The sequence below is a fragment of the Microcaecilia unicolor genome, chromosome 1 (genome assembly GCF_901765095.1).
Source record: "Microcaecilia unicolor chromosome 1, aMicUni1.1, whole genome shotgun sequence".
NCBI classification, from domain to species: domain Eukaryota; kingdom Metazoa; phylum Chordata; class Amphibia; order Gymnophiona; family Siphonopidae; genus Microcaecilia; species Microcaecilia unicolor.
In genome coordinates this window covers 44,681,867-44,702,368 of record NC_044031.1, presented here as the reverse complement: position 1 = coordinate 44,702,368, position 20,502 = coordinate 44,681,867, and the positions used below count along the sequence as shown (strand labels likewise).

The window sequence follows — 20,502 nt, the reverse complement described above, 5'->3', positions numbered from 1 at the left end:
TTATAATATTCTTGGTCTTATTTTGAATCCCTTTCCTAATAATTCCAAGCATCCTGTTTGTTTTTTTCGCCGCTGCCGCACACTAGGCAGAAGATTTCAGTGTATTGTCTACAATGACACCTAGATCTTTTTCTTGAATGTGACTCCTAAGGTGGACCCTAGCATCAGGTAACCACGGTTTGGATTATTCTTTCCAAAGTGCATCACTTGGCATTTGTCCATATTAAATTTCATCTGCCATTTGGATGCCCAGTCTTCCAATTTCCCAAGGTCTCCCTGTTTTAACAATTTTGAATAGTTTTGTGCCATCTGCAAATTTAATCACCTCACTTGTCATTCCAATTTCCAAATCATTTATAAATATGTTAAATAGCTCCGCTCCCAGTACAGATCCCTGTGGAACTCCACTATTCACTATCCTCCTTTGAGAAAAATGGCCATTTAACCCTACCCTTTGTTTTCTATCCAATAATCAATTCCTAATCCACAGAAGGACATTGCCTCCTATCCCATGACTCTTTAATTTTCTCAGGAGCCTCTCATAAGGAACCTTGTCAAATGTTTTCTGAAAATCTAGATACACTACATCAACCGGCTCACCTTTACTGACATGTTTATTCGTGCCTTTAAAGAAATGAAGTAAACTGGTGAGGCAAAATTTCCCTTGGCTGAATCCTTGCCGACTCTGTCCCATTAAACCATGTTTATCTATGTGCTCAGTAATTTTATTCTTTATAATAATTTCCACTATTTTGCCCAGCATTGACGTCAGACTTACCCGTCTCTAATTTCCAGGATCACCCTTTTTAAAAATTGGTGTTACATTAGCCACCCTCCAAACTTCTGGTACTATGGACAATTTTAACGACAGGTTACAGATCACTAACAGCAGAACAACAATATGTTTGAGTTCTTTCAGTACCCTAAGAAGCATGCCATCTGGTCCAGGTGATTTACTACTCTTTAATTTATCAATTTGTCTTTGCTTTTATTCAGCCAAGAATTGATTGAGCTGGGGGGGGGGGGGGTAGAGGAGAGAGAGAGAGAGAGGTTTCCCCAGTGGGTGAATGTTTGAAACAACTAGAGAGAGAGATGGTGGTAGAGTCCTATTACATAACTCAGCCCCAATCCTACAAATCCCTTGAAGGGGAAGGAGAACCTGATCTTTTCACCCACAGAGATCCACAAATAATTTAAAGAAAACATACATAGCTGAATTCTCCTTACTTGATTTACTTTTCATGATATCTCTGTATGTGTCAGTAGTTAAAAGTTAATAGTTTTGATAGTCTGTGATTCCACATTTGTCTTTCCTTTCAACAGCATATGGAGATTCATGTAGGAAATACCAAATTCTTTAAAGTAAAATCTGTCAAGAATTGTTGCTCACCATAAAAAGATTGGTGAGACTGACCAGCACATGCTATGTGGGACTTTTATTTTCACTGCTTTATACCCTTAATACAAAATGTCAGGTTAAACAACATGAAGCCATATACAAAGGAAAGGTACATCAGAGATGTACTGAAACGCACATACTCTAACTTCTGTTCTCATGCACACATGTACATACATACATGTAGAAAAAGTTGAAGTCAAGCTTTTATGAATTTAATTTGGCACTTATGAGCAGTTTTAGCTGACGTACTAGTCATCATTAAACAGGGGTGAGCGCTATACATGAAAAAGAACAGGAGATAGTGTCAACAGCCACACTGCGTAGTGCTCACCCATGTTAACCTCATACACAAACCCACATATACACATAAAATTGTGTCAAATATATTATTCACAAAATTTACAGCAGTGTTATGACTGTGGCAGTACTCACATCAATATTTGCTGCTGCACTGCTGTCCAGGTGTTTGTACAAATCATACAAAACTTCTCTCAGCTTCTTCATTGTCTTCTTATTGGGCTGAAGTAGCATTGCCTGGAAATTTACTGGCAATCCGTACCTAAAAAGAAATAGTTCATGTGTATATTAAAAGAAGAAAAAGCAAAATGCAGCTGCAATGATTTCTCATTCTGCTTGCGGAACAAGGCCAGATTTTTTGTTCATGCTATACACGGAGCCTTGTAAATCCTTTGTGTTCCTTTGGTGGTGATAACTAGGGGCATGATTATGCATCATCTCATGAGGCTCTTGCCTCATGTTTATTGGGCAGTGCCGAGAACTTCCCACTGCAGCCCTTCCAGGTGAAATGGCGGGAACAGAAGGGGGGGGGGGGGTGAGGATGAGCTTCCAGCAGACAGAGTAAAGAAGAGCTATTCTGCTCCCTAATCTGCCTCTCTCCTCTCCTCCTGTCACTGAAGGATAGAAGGGGATGGGTATAGCTGAAGCAGACACTGTACAGCAAAGAAGAAGATCACCTACTCTAGCTGCTCCAGGCCTTTTCTCTTCAATCAGAGTCAAAATGCAGCAGTTAAGGATGGGGAAGAAACAGACAGGCAAGGTTTAAAGCTGATAGCTCTTCTTTGTCCTACTATGCCAGCTCCAGTCCCCCCCCCCCCTTCTCCTTCCATCCAAGAACTGTCTGTTTGCAGCAGGGACAGAAGAAGGGGAAATAGAGCAGAAACATCCCCAGCCACAGCTGTGACTCCAGTGAGTGATTAGTGGGGAGGGAAAGGATGTAAATATTGAAAGGCAAGTGAAAAGCATGGGGGAGGAGGAAATGTGTGTATGTGTGTGTGTGTGGGGGGGGGGGGGGGCAATGAACTGAGATGATCCTTATTTCTGCAAATGCTCTCTCTCTTCATAAATTTCTTAAGTACGTTCGTCATACCTTGACCACTTTCCCATATTTCTCTCTTTCAGTCTTTTCATTCCCAGTTTTGTTTCATATTCCTCACAAACCAGTAGGCTCAAAGGGGGTGGGACTCAGAAGTAACATTAGACAATAGATTACCACAGAAAGGGAGGGAGATGCACCTTTACAACCTCAACATAGAAAAATAAAGAACATATGGCCTATCCAATCTGTCCATCCATATCATCTACTATCCTTTCCACTTCCTTAGAGATCCTGTATGTTTGTCCCATGCTTTCTTGAATTCAGATTCAGTCTTTGTCTCTACCACGTCCACTGCACACATCCCATCACCCTTTTCAGTAAACAAGTTGAGGGGTGGAGGCAAACAGTAACAGAATTAAAAAGTATGGGATAATCAAAGGATTCTTAAAAGGCTAGAAGGGCAGGTTGTAAGTTATTAAAATTATCTCATTTATAAGATTTTATATAAGCTAAAGCAGTTTTCCAGGCAGTTAGAAGGTTTCTGAATTGCAAGAAGCCAGTGTGTGTTTGGTTGTTTATTATTTAAGAAATTTATATTCCGCATGATCTGGTCAATACTCAGTGGATAACATACATAATAAAACCTACACACAAAAAAAAATCTTACTTAACCCATCAAATAGACTCCTACATGTGACTCTACTTCTCCCCAAGAGTAAACATTCCTCTTCTCTCAGTGTCAAGTTAAAATGTGCAAGATTCCATCAACCGTATTATACTCCTCTATAAGGCTTTATACATAAAAATGTCTTCAGTTCATAGGCGCCCAGTATAAGAGGCTTGGACAGGCTAAGCCTCCCCTGCTGTGCTCTGAGGGGTTTAAATTGTTGATTTACCTCCATCCTCACAGCAGGAGCTGCAGTGAAAGCCCTCTAGCCTTGTGTAACCAATTGTAGAAATTGGTTTATGGTTTGTTTACCTTACTGCTGGGAGAGCAGGGGGAGGGGGGGTTGGCTGGGTTGCCAGGGAGATAAGAGGTTTACTTCCTGACCTGCACTGAGAACAGCAGCAGAATCGGACAACCAGACAACAAAGGTAGAAAAGATCATTTTATTTTCATTATAGTGTTTGGAATATGTCCACTTTGAGAATCAGGTGCTCAACATTAAAAGTTTATATTTATTTACTTATTTATGGCATTGTATCCCACATTAAACATGAATTAGGGTGTTTTGTGGCTCTACATGAGAATTGTGATGATATGATCCCTTGTTTCATATTGTTGACGGTCTGCATTTTCCATATGGGTGGTATATTGGTGTATTAGGTTCTGCCCAGTGTAATATTTATGGTACAGTAAGGTTCTGAGTGTGTTTTTGCACAAAGTTGTGCATAGTGTTTTGCAGTTGAGCGATTGTGCTTAGAATATGCTTTGAGCAACCACTTTATTCTTTGACATATGATACATATCTAATATCTAAATTTAATAAAAGGTATTAATTGTGACTTTTATTTATTTTTTTCTGTGTGTTATCAGACAATTATGGATTTAAGCTCCACCCCTGACCCCACCCCCTTTAGCCTCCCCAAACAGTTGGGCCACTGACTGCCTATGCTTCAGTTCTTTTTTTTTTTTTTTTTTTTTAAAGATCAAGGCTCTGAATCCTCCTCAGATCTAGAGGCAAGGTATTCCAAAGTTGAGTGCCTATTATGATAGCTGATCAATATTCTTCGCCGATTTTGAGACCTTTGTGAAACTTGTGAGAAATTCTCTGTTGTGTTTTTTTAATGATAAAATTGTCAGTCTTTGAGGGAGGAAGTGACATCATTGCTGTGATTTGGGCATCTAGGGGCTTAGCTCTGCTGAACAGTTGGTGAAAACAGCTTACTCTCACTTTCCCTGTGGAGCTTTGTGACCAAGCTTACCAGATAAGGGTGTCTGAGGTGATGTCCACTTGAAAGTAGAAAATTTTAAGTATGCTGTTGATAGCAGGGACTAGCAGAGCAAGCTGGATTGCAAGAGGTGGCCACAGACCGTTGCAAAATCGCACAGGAAGATTCGGAGTCTGAAGACAAATACTAGGGGACACTCAAGGAAGTTACATGGAAATACTTTCAAAACAAATAGGAGGAAATATTTTTTCACTCACTGAATAATTAAGCTCTGGAACTCTTTGCTAAAGGATGTGGTAACAGTGGTTAGTGTATCTGGGTTTAAAAAAATGTTTGGACAAATTCCTGGAGGAAAAGTCCATAGTCTGCAATTCAGACAGACATGGGAAGCAACTGCTTGCCCTGGGATTTGTAGTATGGAGTGTTGCCACGATTTGGGTTTCTGCCAGGTACTTGTGACCTGGTTTGGCCACTGTTTGGAAAACAGGATACTGGGCTAGATGGACCATTGGTCTGACCCAGTATGGCTACTCTTATGTTCTTATGTAAGAGGATGACCACATGGTGCTGGTGGCCAGGGAAGGAGATGTGACTCATTGGTTCCAAGCCTTGAAAGAAATGTCAGGAGTGTGCAAGGTGGCAGTTGCAGAGCTTCAGTCTGAGGTGTGTGAGGTGGGCAACTGGCCTGAGGAGTGTCTGGATGAGCTCTCTTCAATCAGATCATAAGCAGGAGCGCTGGGAAAGGCTAGATATGCAATTAGTGCTGGAGGGCTTGGAGAATAGATCTAGGTGCTGTAACCTGCAGTTCAACGGAATCCCAGAAATTGATAAAAACTGTACCACAAACGAAGTGCATGCAATTCACACAAGCATGTAGATGCACTTCGTTTATGGTAAGGACATTGGGATAATGGATAATAGCAGACAACCTTAAGGACAGAGTTCCGTTGTTGTACACCAAGCTTAGCGATTTTAACCCAACTGACCCTTGGCACAGGTGCTGTGCGCCGAAACACGGCCCATGTTGGGTTACTAAGGAGAGATTGATGTTTAAGTTATACGATTAAAGGATCTGTGTCCCGATTTTGAAGGCTCCTGGTGCTTTTTTTGGCTATTTGGACTTTGTTCTGTACTTTGGACTCTCTCTGTGTTGGTCTAGGATATCTGTGAATAGGTATTAAGGGATCTGAATTCAGATCGGGCTGACTCAGGCTCTGGTAAAATTATGCTGGGCCAGGCACACTGGAGGTCTGGGGACACAGAGGGAATCAGCTCCACGTGACATCATTGCCTGCTTTCACAATATTGAAGTTGAAGAGGTTTGGAGAAAAGCCAGAGCATTAGGAGAAGTGGCTTGGGACAATTATAAGGTTCTAGTTTTTCAAGACTTGGGCCAAGGCAACTTTGACATGATGCAGAGAAACGAGGGAAGTGAGTAACTACTTGCAGAAGGCCAATTTGAGATAGAAATGGACTATGGATAACAGCTGCAAGATAGTCACACCGGGCTCAGACTGTGGTGGAAGTGTGAAAAGCCCTGGCTGACCTGGGTTGCACAGATCTGCCAGTGAAAGTTTCTCCAAAGTGGTCAACACGTGAGAAACCTGGAAAATCAACATGGCAACCGGTGTGATCCAGAGGACGGAATGCTAATGTGGACTTAGAAGCAGCTGTTCTGGAAACCTGAATCTCACAACAACTGCATATGGTGTTGATATTATTTTTCTCTGCTATATACCAATTGCAGCTGCAGTCTTTGTACTGTCTTTGGAGTTAGGTATGTTGTGTATCTGTATTGGTGAAGCAAATGGATGGATGGTTCGGTATGGGTAAGCTGGAATAAAGTGAGTGGATGGTTGTGGTAACTGAGGGGGGAGTGGGGATGAATGAGTGAGGGTATCCAATCCAGTGATGGTTATCTTCTTCTGAGGAGACAGCTGACTGGTAGTTGGGTTAGTTAGTCAGCCAGAGTTGGATGTAGAAGGAAGGGAAAAAGGGCAGGGGGTGGTGGGAAATGGTGGGGGGGGGTCCTTTTTTATGCAAGGGTTCCAGGTGCTAATGGCATCAATGATCTGGGGAAACAGAGCATAGTACCTGAATTCATGTGCCTGCAATGGGATATAATCCTCCTGTAGGAAACCCATATTAGAAAACAGGATTCCCACTTGATGCGCTTTAGTGAATTTAGTGACTGGTTTATGCATAGTGATCCTTCTGGGAGGAAGAAAGGGGGCTTAGTGATTTTTTATTAAACAGGAAATTTATAGGGATCCTTTGAGTACATGTCTTGCTATTCGGAGTCAGGTCTATGGGAGACAGCTCACTTTGGTAAATCTGTATGCTCCCAATGTGGGTCAGGGGGAAATAATAGTTAGAGGGGATTTTAATTTAACTCCACCACCACCCTAAGGAGGGAGGTGAGAGAGTCATTCCCATAGGAAAAGACTTTTGGATTTGGTTAAGGATTTAGATCTCTTGGATACCTAGAGACTCTAACATCTGGTGCAAAAAAACTTTCATTTTATTCTCATGCAAAAGACACATATACACGAATTGATGTTGTTTGGTAAAACAGACAGCTCTAGGGTCAAGTGCTTGATTCAAATATAGAAAGATCCCAATTTCAGACTATACACTTGTATGGATTAAATTGAGACGACTGGATGGGGAGAGGCGCCAAAGGTTTTGGAGGCTAAATGAAAATTTATTGGGGGACAAGCATATTTGTGATGAGATTAGAGCGATAATTCATGGATACCTGGAGATGAATTACCTCTCTAATGGGGAGGTGTCAGTTTTATGGGATGCTGTTAAGGCTGTTGTGAGGGGGTGGGGGGAATTTAATTCAGTGGAGAGTGTGCAAGAGAAGGATTCGGGAGCAGTAAGCGTTAGAGATCAGAAGCCGTTTTGTGACTTTAGAATGTCTTCATTAATTAAGGAGAAATACTTACATGGAAGAATCATTATCGGATGAGCTCTCAAGATACATTTAGTCATGAATCATGTGGTCAATGGCAGTGGTGCTGCAGCTCAATAAAAGGACACTCCTGGCGTGATTCTAATACTAGTCGTACTATAAAATCTATCAGTAATTCTGACTGTACTACAAAAATGGCTGTTTATATTATCCAATGTCCCTGCAATAAGGTGTATGGAGGGTGCAGCATGAGATCTGTAAGAACGCGCCTCACGGAACATAAGTCTAGAATTACAACTAGTAAATTTGAAGCCCCGTTGGTGCAACACTGGGTTGATTATCAACATGAGATTACAGATTTGAAATGGAGAATGATCGATGTAGTTAAGGAGAGGTGGGAGGGTGGTGATTGTGAAAAGTTATTAAATTACAGGGAACAGTTTTGGATATATTCTGTTAATGCTGTTGAACCCCATGGATTAAATCGTGAAATCGATTGGATGACCCTGATTTGAAGCTATTTACTGCCTGGGATCAGCTGTTTCAGCCCGGAAGCTGGAGTGATGTCACCATTAAGTTTGTATAAATACTTTTAGTAGAGTGAGCGGTGGCCATCTTTGAGAAACTCGATAGAAAGATATAGGTCTGGGATTGGTTTATCTGTAGACTTTATGATATGAAAGTACTTTAAATTTACTTGAGGGTAATTTTGTTTTGCTATTTGAATTTCTAGGAGACTACCTCGATACAGCGATTTTCGCGAAAATGGAACCATGTCGGTTTAATCGGGTCTCTGCTGTGTACATTGTGTACATTAAGATGAAAGAATAATTTAAAAAAGCTAAGTGAAAGCTATTTATTATTATCAAGATTAAGATTAAGAAATTCATGAAGATTTGTAAAAGAAATTTGCTTGTAAAAAATGGAAAAAGTGGATCAATGAGGATTACGTCACTGCCCCCAAGATATGCTTGGCTCATCTTAGCCATAACAGGGGCAGATTCGCAAATCTGACAATTAAAAAAAAAAGATCTGATACCAGACTTACTAGATCAAAAAAAGTGATATTTGAAGCTGGGCATTCTATGTGTATATTCATTAATTAAGAGCCATCCCTAATCCTGATAATTTACAACAGTCCTAGATATTCTCACAAGTCCACCATATATGAAAAAAGGTTCCTTTGACCAAATCACACCTCCAACATACATCAGAAGCTGAAGGAATCATTGTTTTCAATCTAGCAGTGTGTAATACTATCTGGTGAGGGATCTTATAGGCATTTTCTTTCACAAGTACACAAAAAGAAGCTTTTTTCACTTCTAAAAACACAACCTTCCATTCATCCACACTTAATTTGCGCCCTCCCCCAAAATCCTACTCCTAATGACACATAAAAGTATATTTTTGAAATTCTTTTCCCCTAATAAAATGATAAAGAATATAAATTTGACCCTTGTGCACAGAGCTGGAGTTTGGGCAGAGTGGGAATGGAACATGCAAGTACAGGTGCAGATCATAAAATACTATATTTTAAGCAAGTGATTTCTATTTATTGGTCAGAAAAGACATCTATGCAGGTTTCTAATGAAAGATTAATGGCTGTTAAGTATGCTGAAACGTGTGCAACAGCTTTTTCCATTGCAGGGCCTGTACCTCGGAACGGCTTGCCTGGTTATTTGAGAGTACGTTGGAGTGTGGCACAGTTTAGAAAAAACTTGAAAATACATTTTTTTTGTTTATATGTGGGGTTGAGTTGCCTGTTAAGATTATTGTCCTGAAGATGAACAGTTTGTTTTGTTGTTTTTATTATGTATGTTCTTAATTGTTCTCTGCTTAGTTGTCAGCGGATTATACATTTTTAAATAAAATTTATGCATGTATGCCGGAATCACAAACGCTCTTTTTGGCCATTCAAATTATTTGTCACACGACTCATTCTGATCATGTTACCCCTCTTTTGATGCTGTATCACTGGTTACTGATAGCCTTTTGAATACACTTTAAAATTCTTAACACATAAAACACTACAGTTAGGACTTTCAGCTTATCTGCCCTATATCATCATTCCATATACTCCTACACGTGCCCTATGTCCTCTTGACGGTTGTTGCTTATGTATTCCTAACATACTCCTAGCTCACCTTGAGTCAACCCACATGTCAGCCATGTTCTATCTGGCACCATCCCTCTAGAATTCACTTCCAAAATGCTTGCATCTTGAGCTCTCCTTTCCTAAATTCAAACGTACTCTAAAAACTTCTCTTTTCTTGAGTTTTTGACCTATAGTCTTAATTTTTTCTTTTTATTATTACTTGGTTTTCCTGTTTTATACTATATCTTCTGCTTTTATGTTTCTCTGTCCTCTTTAAATTGCAGTTTCTTTCCTCTCTTTTATGTTTTAATTTCTACACCACTTTGTCGTTACATATGAAAATCAGTGTATTAAGCTTAATAAACCATAAACACTGGTGTGGATATTTATACCAGCTCTAGGCTGTAAATGGTCTGCGCCTGTCAGGCTCGTATTTTATAAAGACAACTAGGCACCTATTTGTGTTTATAAAATAGGCTTCCTATAGACACCTTAAAGGCTCTTTAACTAGGTGCCCCCGTGAAGAATTGCCTCCTTTAGAACATAAGAATAGCTACACTGGGTCAGACCAACTGTCCATCTAGCCCAGTATCCTGCTTCCAACAGTGGTCAATCCAGGCCACAAGTACCTGGCAGAAACCCAATTAGTAGCAACATTCTATACTACCAATCCCAAGGCAAGCAGTAGCTTCTAGAAGTTCATCTTGATAACAGACTATAGACTTTTCCTCCAGGAACATGTCCAAACCTTTTTTAAAACCCATATATGCTAACTGCTGTTAGCACATCCTCCTCTGGCAACGAGTTCCAGAGCTTAACAATTCTTTGAGTGAAAAAATATTTCCTCCTATTTTTTTAAAAAGTATTTCCATGTAATTTCATTGAGTGTCCCCTGGTTTTGTACTTTTTGAAAGAGTGAAGAATCGATTTAATTTACCCATTCTACTCCACTCAGGATTTTGTAGACCTCAATCATATTCCCCCCTCAGCTATCTCTTTTCCAAGCTGAAGAGCCTTAACTTCTTCAGCCTTTCTTCATATGGGAGGAGTTACATCCTCTTTATCATTTTGGTCTCGCTTCTTAGAAACTTTTCTAATTCCACTATATCTTTTCTGAGATATGGTGACCAGAATTGAAAGCAATACTCAAGGTGACGTCGCACTATGGAGTGATGCAGAAGCATTACAATATTCTTGGTCTTAATTTGCATCCATTTCCTAATAACTGCTACTACTACTATTAAACTGCTAGCATCCTGTTTGCTGTTTTGGCCACTACTGCACACTGGGCAGAAGATTTCAGCATATTGTCTACAGTGACACCTAGATCTTTTTCTTGAGTGCTGACTCCTAAGGTGGACTTATATAGGTAACTGTAGCACTGTTAAATAGTTTGTAGTGTGGTATTTTGCTGAGTTTATACCAGTCTTTAAAATGTCTTGAAAGCTTGCCTCTCCCGCTGTCATTCATTTTCTCCACATTGCATCACATTTCCCCTTCACACAAAAGTACCAGATAAAGGGCAACTGAAACTGTGGTTTTCAGTTTTGGCTGAAACTTAATATGCCACTGAAATTCACTACACAGTTTCGGCCGAGATGAATGTGGGCGGCACAACCCTCCCTGACCAACAGCAGGCTGCATGGCCCCCTGCCCCCGAAAACCAATGCCCTCCCTCCCCCCAGCTGAAAGCTGCCACCCTTCCACCATCTTAAGGCCCTCTTCAGGCCTACCTTAGAAGCCCTAGTGGTCTAGTGGCCTCATAGAGGCAGGAGGGATCCCCAGCTGCTCCAGCCCATGCCAGCACCACATTGAAAATGGTTACCATGACCTCCTGTGGCAGTCTCATGTGACTACCTTGGGAAGTCGAAGCAGTCATTTTGACTGCATAACCAGCATGGGTAAGAGCGACTGGGGATTGTTCCTGCCCCAACGAGGCCACTAGAACACCAGGATTTCTAAGGTAGGCCTGGGGAGGGCTTTTGGATGGTTGGAGGGTGGCAGCTTTCAGCTGGAGGGGGACAGAGACTAGAGAGTGGTTGCACTTTTTGTTGGGGAGAGGGGGGAGATTTTGTTTCAGCCGAAAATACACCAGCAATTTGGGGCAAAACCGAAATATGGTCAATCAGTACCAAAGCTGAAACTGTAATTCGGTCGGCCTTTAATGCCAGGATAATTATTTGGACAAGTGAATGGGTTGCTTCATCTACAAGGAGTTAAAAATTGTCTTATTGTGAGAGAAATTCATCTTATTCCCAGGATCCTTCTTTACCTTAGAACAGACTCGACAAAAACTCTTAATGCTTTAACGTGAATCCATGCAATAAAAGCTTCACTGAAATTCACTTTCAGCCATCGAACTAGAGGTCCCTAGAGGAACAAAAACAGGGCATCAGACCATCCAGTAATTCTATTCATATCTAAAAAGCTGAACAATAATACAAACAGTATGATGAGAGGATTTCATCTGATGAATAAGGGAACACAAGTTACAGAGAAATAAGCGATATCACAAAACAATTAAGGACCAAGAAGATGAAAATAAGAACAGCAGCCTATTGGAGCTATGGAGGAATTGAGGGAAGGAGTAAGATTTAGAAAGGACTCCATGGGTATGGGTGAGGCAGTAGGATTACAATGGTTGCTGCATTTTTTTTTTTGGTTTTGATTTTATGATTGCTCAAAGCTGCAAAGCTGACCTTGGAAACTTATTGGAAAAGGGTTGAACCGCCCTCTATACATATCTGGAAAGCTAAACTGAGCTATATTTATAGAATGGAAATGATTATGGCTCAGAGACACAGCTGTATGCCCAGATGAAAGAAAATTTGGAGTTCCCTAAAGAATTTTCAGTTATCTTGAGGTTGCTTGAGAGTACTCATGGGGGAGTTGAGGGAGGGGGGATTGGGGGTTGTTGATGGAGAACAGGTATAGGAGGAAATTTAGGGAGTCTGTTACATGGAGTTAAAATACAAAAAACTGTGAGGTTATTGTTAGCACTGTTGCTCAACTCTGAGTTTTGTTACTTCTATGCTGATGTTTGTGTATATGAGGTACAAAAGAATGTTTTGTAACTTTATGATTGTTTTTCTATACTTTTTCAATAAAACATAGTAACATGGTAGATGACGGCAGATAAAGACCTGTATGGTCCATCCAATCTGCCCAACAAGATAAACTCATTACATATGGTATGTGATATTTCATATGTATATCTGGTCTTGATTTGTCCTTACCATTTACAGGGCATGGACTGTAGAAGTCTGCTCAGCACTGCCCTTGTTCTAAAAATTCTGAATTTAATGTCAAAGCTCCTGAAAAGCTCCACTCCTGCCCATCCAAATCTATTCAGCCACAATTAGGGCAGAGACTGTAGAAGTCTGCCCAGCACTGCTCTTTTTCTCTAACTTCTGAAGCTGAATCTGTCCAGCCACGATCAGAGCGCAGACTGTAAAAGTTTGCCCAATACTCACCATCAGTACCTTCAATGGTGAGGTGGAACACCAAAGTGCGATACATATGTGAAATGGAGAGACTGACTGTCCAGAGAGCCAAAACTTTGCCTGCATGGGAAAGGGTGTGGGAACCCTTTCTAAAAAATTGTTCCGATTAATTGGTTTGAGTACAGAGCATTCGGAAAGGTGGGGGGGGGGGGGGGGGAAGGGGGAGTAGAATAGGGGAAGTTATAAGTATTAAAAATTAAAAAACTTGAAGTAGAATTGGTGTTTATCTTAACATTGTTAACGAATGGATGGTATTACGGTTACACACTCATTGAAAGCTTGCGTGGCAATGTGCCATTGTATATTGTTGAGCATAGAGTGGTTATTGTATTGATTTTGCAATGTTCAAATCAGACTTCTATAAAATTAACAAAAAAAGTTTGCCCAATACTGGCTTTAAATTAAATTATCCAGTACCTCCTTTAAATTGCCCAGTACCTCCTTTAAGTTAAAAAAAAAAAAAAAGGATGAGAGAAAGCAGCAAACATCACAGCAACTGGATATCACATAGGTAGAACATATTAGCCAAATTGTTGAGATCTTAAGGTTGTCTGCTATCATCCCAATGTCCTTTCCACAAATGAACCGCATGCAATTCACAAAGGTAGCTAGAGTTCCTTACTTCACAAAACATTTCACAATAAGTACAATAAACAGATTTAGTTCCTTCCAAAGGTGACAGAAACTATTTGCCAATTCATCCAACTGCAAACCTGCAGTTTAAAAGTAACTTGCCAAGGATGTCCCCAGTAAAATCCCATCCCATTGATTTTTCCTTGCTGTTCCAATTTTACTACAAACGTTACTGCTTGCAAATGTACATTTTTTTCTTTCCTCCCTCCTTCACCTGATACAATTCCTGATGTAGGTGTTTATATGCCGAAACATGGCTCTGTGTTGAGTCTTTTGATACATCAATGAACACCTAGTCCTTTTACAGTTAGTGCTTCAAATAAATACATTCATTTATACCTAGAAGCCTTGCATTGGGTTCTATTGGAAGGCTGTTTGCCCACCCTACTTTTTTTCTGACAGGTAGATCTCTTACTTCTTCTTCAGTAAAGACCGAGGCAAAGAATTCATTCAGACTCTCTGCTCTGGCCCCGTCCTCCCCTAGTGCCCCTTTCACTCCTTGATAATTTAGCGGTCCCATGGATTCCCTCATAGGCTTTCTGCTTCTAATATACCTAAAATGTTATTAGTATGAGTTTTTGCCTCTGAGGCAAGTTTCTCTTCCTGTTCTCTTTTGGCTTTATTTATCGATGCTTTGCGTCTAACTTGCCAGTGCTTAAGCTGCTTCTTGTTTTCTTCATTCACATCTTTCTTTCATATTCTGAAAGATGTTTTTTGGCGCTAATAGTAAGGAGAGCCTAAGTAATGGGGGTGATCATGATTTCTCGTTCCTCCCCTTCTTGGTTTCACTTTACCAGCAGGTGAGACAGAGCACAACATGAATATTATCCTGCAATATCTCTGACACAAATTACAAGAGAGAAACGATCTTCATTCTATGTTTACATACAAACTGTTTCTTCTTGTCAGTAGAGAGCCTGTTTATCTCCTCTTTGTCTGCTTTCAACTCTTCTTCATTATACTGGAAATCACGAACAACAAACCTGCAGTTAGGAAGAAATTGTGTTAGGAGCTGAGTGCAAGTCGCCTGGCATTCCAGTATCCCAAATAGGGCCATGAAGACAGATAATAGATCTAAATAAAATAAATAGTATATCTTACTTGTTTTCCCTGGCTTTACATTGAAATTCCTCCACTACTTTTCTGAATAAGGTGATGTTGCACAGGTAACTATCTTGGTCCTCAGAAAGAACACTGTAATAAAGGAAAAAAAAGGGATTTTATTAAAAGTTTAGATATGCAAAACTGCGGTTATACAGTTATTTATTTAAAATTGTCATTGTAAGCTTTGTCCCCAAAAATACATACACACACTCATACATCCATAAAATAAACATATTTTCAGTTTACACTTCCAGATTAATTGGGAATTCACTTTTACTGGGATAGGACACTTTCAGCCATTTAAAAAGGAGATAGAGAAGTTTTTAAACTAAAATGGGGGTAAAGCCAACAGTCGCCCAAGAGTGCATAGTTCGGTGTGGAGTATTCTCAAAGGATACTACTGAAACAGGATCTTTAGGGAATCCCAACAGAGAGTTTTCAATAATGGTGAAACAAAGCCAGGAGTGTTTAATGAGAGAACAAAGTAAAGGATGTAAATTATCCCCGTCAACTTCAAAGCAGCTTGTAGATGCTAGGAAAAACACAAATTGAAGTGTTTATATACAAATGCTAGAAGCCTAAAAAATAAGGAGACAGTTGGCGTATATAGCACTAAATGAAGAGGTAGATATAATAGGCATCTCAGAGACCTGGTGTAAAAAGGACACTGAATGGGACACTTATCAGGGTACAAATTATATCACAATTATAGAGTGGATTATACTGGAAGGGGGGCTGTGTTCAGGGCCGCCAAGAGGGGGGGACAGGGGGGACAAAATTCCCCAGGCCTCCGGGGGGGGGGGGGGGCCGGCGCCGCCGCTGCAGTCCGGCCCGCCCGTTCTCCGTCGCTCCCTGATACTGACCTTAAGCGCTTGAAAGCGCAGTAAGCAGCAGCAGACCACTCCTTCCTTCCGTGTCCCGCCCTCGCCTAATATAACGGAAAGAAGGAGAGGTCTGCCGCTGCTTGCTGCGCTTTCGAAGGTGATGGTGAGGCGCTTGACTTAAGGTCAGTGCAGAGGGCCCGGGGGTAGAGAGACGGCCAGGCCCAGTGGCGGATGGGGGGGGGGGGTCCCCGGGGGCGGCCTTGTCCCGGGGCTGGCCCAGTCTCTCGGCGGCCCTGGCTGTGTTACATGTTAAAGAGGGAATTGAGTCAAATAAAATAAATAAGTACATAAGTACATAAGTAGTGCCATACTGGGAAAGACCAAAGGTCCATCTAGCCCAGCATCCTGTCACCGACAGTGGCCAATCCAGGTCAAGGGCACCTGGCACGCTCCCCAAACGTAAAAACATTCCAGACAAGTTATACCTAAAAATGCGGAATTTTTCCAAGTCCATTTAATAGCGGTCTATGGACTTGTCCTTTAGGAATCTATCTAACCCCTTTTTAAACTCCGTCAAGCTAACCGCCCGTACCACGTTCTCCGGCAACGAATTCCAGAGTCTAATTACACGTTGGGTGAAGAAACATTTTCTCCGATTCGTTTTAAATTTACCACACTGTAGCTTCAACTCATGCCCTCTAGTCCTAGTATTTTTGGATAGCGTGAACAGTCGCTTCACATCCACCCGATCCATTCCACTCATTATTTTATACACTTCTATCATATCTCCCCTCAGCCGTCTCTTCTCCAAGCTGAAAAGCCCTAGCCTTCTCAGCCTCTCTTCATAGGAAAGTCGTCCCATCCCCACTATCATTTTCGTCGCCCTTCGCTGTACCTTTTCCAATTCTACTATATCTTTTTTGAGATACGGAGACCAGTACTGAACACAATACTCCAGGTGCGGTCGCACCATGGAGTGATACAACGGCATTATAACATCCGCACACCTGGACTCCATACCCTTCCTAATAACACCCAACATTCTATTCGCTTTCCTAGCCGCAGCAGCACACTGAGCAGAAGGTTTCAGCGTATCATCGACGACGACACCCAGATCCCTTTCTTGATCCGTAACTCCTAACGCGGAACCTTGCAAGACGTAGCTATAATTCGGGTTCCTCTTACCCACATGCATCACTTTGCACTTGTCAACATTGAACTTCATCTGCCACTTGCACGCCCATTCTACATGAAACAGATAGCAGCGTGGAATCATTGTGGATAGAAATTCCATGTGTGAAGGGAAAGAGTATACTGATAGGGCTGTACTACCGTCTGCCAGGACAGAACAAACAGATGAACAAATGTTTACAGGAATTAGGAAAGCTAGCAAATTGGGTAACATTATAATAATGGGTGATTTCAATTACCAAAAACTAAAGGAAAAGTAGAAACTATATCACTAATTATGCTCAATTTTCTACTATAGACAACCCTGTATTGCAGGTGCCAATGCACATGTATGTATGAAAAAATACGTGGAGAAAAAAAGACTTCAGAGCCCTCAGGAATAATTCTCTTTACACTGATATGTTTCAAAACAAGAGAACTCCTTACTTCAATCATTAGTCTTCACAAAAAAAACTCCACTCTTCTGATTCACAAAATACTAGTGCATGCACTTCAAACAATACAAAAGGTAGAGGCTATTTCTCACGCCATAAAGCCCCAATATTGACTGGATAAATGCTACACCAGGGAGCCCTAGGAAGCTAAAATTCTTAGATGTAATAATGACTGCTTCTTGGAGCAACTTGTCCAAGAACCAACAAGAAGGGGAGCTATTTTAGATCTCGTCCTTAGTGGAATGCAGGGCATGATACGAGAGGTAATGGTGTTGGATCCACTGAGAAATAGTGAACATAACGTGATCAAATTTGAGCTGATATCTGAAGTCACTACAAGAAATCTAGTGTAGCAGCATTTAATTTTCAAAAGGGTGACTATGACAAAATGAGGGAAATGGTTACAAAAGAAGCTGAGTCAGCCATAAAGGTTAGGACTTTAAATCAAGCATGGACGTTATTTTAAAATACCACTGTGGAAGCCAAGACTAAATGTATTCCATATATTAAAGACGGAAAGAACTGGCCTCTTGGGAGGCTAGGGATTCAAAACAATCGCCTAAACGTAGAGTGCGCTTTCTGCAGATTTGGACACCATACCTGCAAATGCTTAGTCCAAGGGGACGTAGTCTGCTTGTTAATGCCTGATAAATGGTGGAATAATGGAGAGTATGGGTAGCCTGGAGTAGTAAATTTAGTCTAGAGTGGAATTCTGCTTGCAAGGGGGGGAGGTATTGGGTGGGGGGTTGGAGGGGTTGAGTGAGATGTAAATGGCTAAAGCTTGGCAGTGATCTAGAGCTTTGATGTTTAGTTTACTGATATTTTGTGATAAGCACTATTTTACCTAATGAAGTATTCAAGTGTATGATATTCGGAGCAAGAGTCACTTAAAACCTAATGTTAGCATGGGCCAAGGAATTGTTAAGAGGGGAGGGGGGAGAAAAATGGGGACGAAAAGTGTTTGGCGAAGTTGAATATGTTGTAAGAATGCTGTTTTGTATATCAAGCAATGCTATATGCATATTCTACATTACTTTGTATTGTGAGAATCGTTAATAAAACAGTTTAAACATAAAGACGGAAAGAAGAAAAAACAACAGCCAGCATGGTTAAATGGTGAACTGAGAGAGGCTATTAGAGCCAACAGAGCATCCTTCAAAGAATGCAAAAAGAATCTGAATGAAGAGAATAATTAGCAACATATGTAGTGTCAAGCGAGATGCAAAGCATTGTTAAAAGAGAATATGAAGAAAAACTTGCTGCGGAGACAAAAACTCAAAGTAATACCTTTTTCAAGTATATCAGAAGCAAAAAGCCTGTGAGGGAATCCGTGGGGCCGTTAGATCATGAAGGAGCAAAAGGGACACTCAGGAAGGACAAGGCCATAGCAGAGAGATTGAATGAATTCTTTACTTTGGTCTTTATGGAAGAAAATGCAAGAGATCTAACTGTACCAGAAATGGTTTTCAAGGGTGATGATGCGGAGGAACTGAAAGAAATCTCGGTGAACCTGGGAGACATATTGAGTCAAACTGACAAGTTAAAGAGTAATAAATCACTTGGACTGGATCTGTAACCTGTCGTTAAAATCACCCTTAGTACCTGAAGACTGGAGGGTGGCCAATTTAACGCCGATTTTTTTAAAGGATTCCAGGAGGTGATGTGGGAAATTACAGACAGGTAAGCCTGACTTCAGTGACAGGAAAAATAGTGGAAACTATTATAAATAATAAAATTATGGAACACACAGACAAATATGGTCTAACTAGTAAAAAAGGCCCGTTTCTGACAAGGTTTTCCTCGGAGTGTGTATGTTTGAGAGAGAGTGTGTGTGAGAGAGAGTGACTGTGTGAGAGAGAGTGAATGTGCGAGTGTGTGACAGAGAGAGAGTGAGACTGGGTGCAAGTGTGTCAGAGAGAGAGAGAGAGTGTGTGTGTGTGTGTATGTGATTCTCCTCTCTCCCGTGCCCCCCCCCTCCAGCCACCCAGCGATTCTCCTCTCTCCCCTGCTCCCCCCTCCAGCCACCCAGCGATTCTCCTCTTTCCCCTGCCCCCCCTCCAGCCACCCAGCGATTCTCCTCTCTCCCCTGCTCCCCCTCCAGCCACCTAGCAAGTCTCCTCTCTCCCCTGCCCCACCTCCTGCCACCCAGTGATTCTCCTTGCTCCCCTGCCCCCCTCCAGCCACCCAGCGATTCTCCTCGCTCCCCTGATTACCTCCGTCAAAGCGGCTGCATCATTGAAAGCCCTGCCTGTCTCTAGCCTTCCCTTCGAGTTTGTTCCCTCAGAGTCCCGCCCTCGCGGAAAGAGGAAATGACGTCAGAAGGCGGGACTCTGAGGGAACAAACTCGAAGGAAAGGCTAGAGACAGGCAGGGCTTTCAATGACGCGGCCGCTTCCACAGAGGTAATCAGGGGAGCGAGGAGAATCGCTGGGTGGCTGGAGGGGGGGCAGGGGAGAGAGGAGAATCGCTGGGTGGCTGGAGAGGGGGGGGGGGGCAGGGGAGAGAGGAGAATCGCTGGGTGGCTCGGGAGAGACCTGTGAATTGACGCATGTGCAGCGCTTCCCGCCTCCCTGCTTCGAATAGGAACATCTCCTGATGTCAAGAAAGCAGGCTTCTACTGTGCGAGAGTGACGTCAGGAGATGGTTACGAACGCAGGCAGAGACGTTGGAATGTTGCAGGAGCAAATTATTATATTAGATGGGACAGAGTCAGAATGGGTTCATCCATGGGAAGTCTTGCCTCACCAATTTGCTTCATTTTTTTGAAGGGGTAAATAAACATGTGGATAAAGGTGAGCCAGTTAATATAGTGTATCTAGATTTTCAGAAAGCTTTTGACAAAGTTCCTCATGAAAGACTCCTGAGAAAATTAAAAAGTCATGGGATAGGAGGTAATGTCCTTCTGTGGATTAGGAACTGGTTATTGGACAGAAAACAGAGGATAGGGTTAAATGGCCATTTTTCTCAACGGAGGAGGGTGAATAGTGGAGTGCCACATGGATTTGTACTGGGACTGGTGCTATTTAACATTTATAAATGATCTGGAAATTGGAAAAAGCGAGTTGATTAAATTTGCAGATGACGCAAAACTATTCAGAGTTATCAAAATACATGCTGATTGAGCAAAAATTGCAGGAAGACCTTAGGAAATTGGAAGACTGGGCATCCAAATGG

At 41.6% G+C, this 20,502-nt stretch overlaps 1 protein-coding gene across 1 annotated transcript in view; it reads right to left on the bottom strand.

Moving 5' to 3' along the window:
* Positions 1-20,502, bottom strand: part of LOC115460030 (V-type proton ATPase subunit C 1-like) — a 109,182-nt gene that overhangs the window by 3,766 nt on the left and 84,914 nt on the right. The window contains 4 exon segments of the mRNA XM_030189886.1: positions 1,832-1,958; positions 11,913-12,010; positions 14,666-14,759; positions 14,878-14,970. Coding sequence (XP_030045746.1) covers positions 1,832-1,958; positions 11,913-12,010; positions 14,666-14,759; positions 14,878-14,970 — 412 coding nt within the window.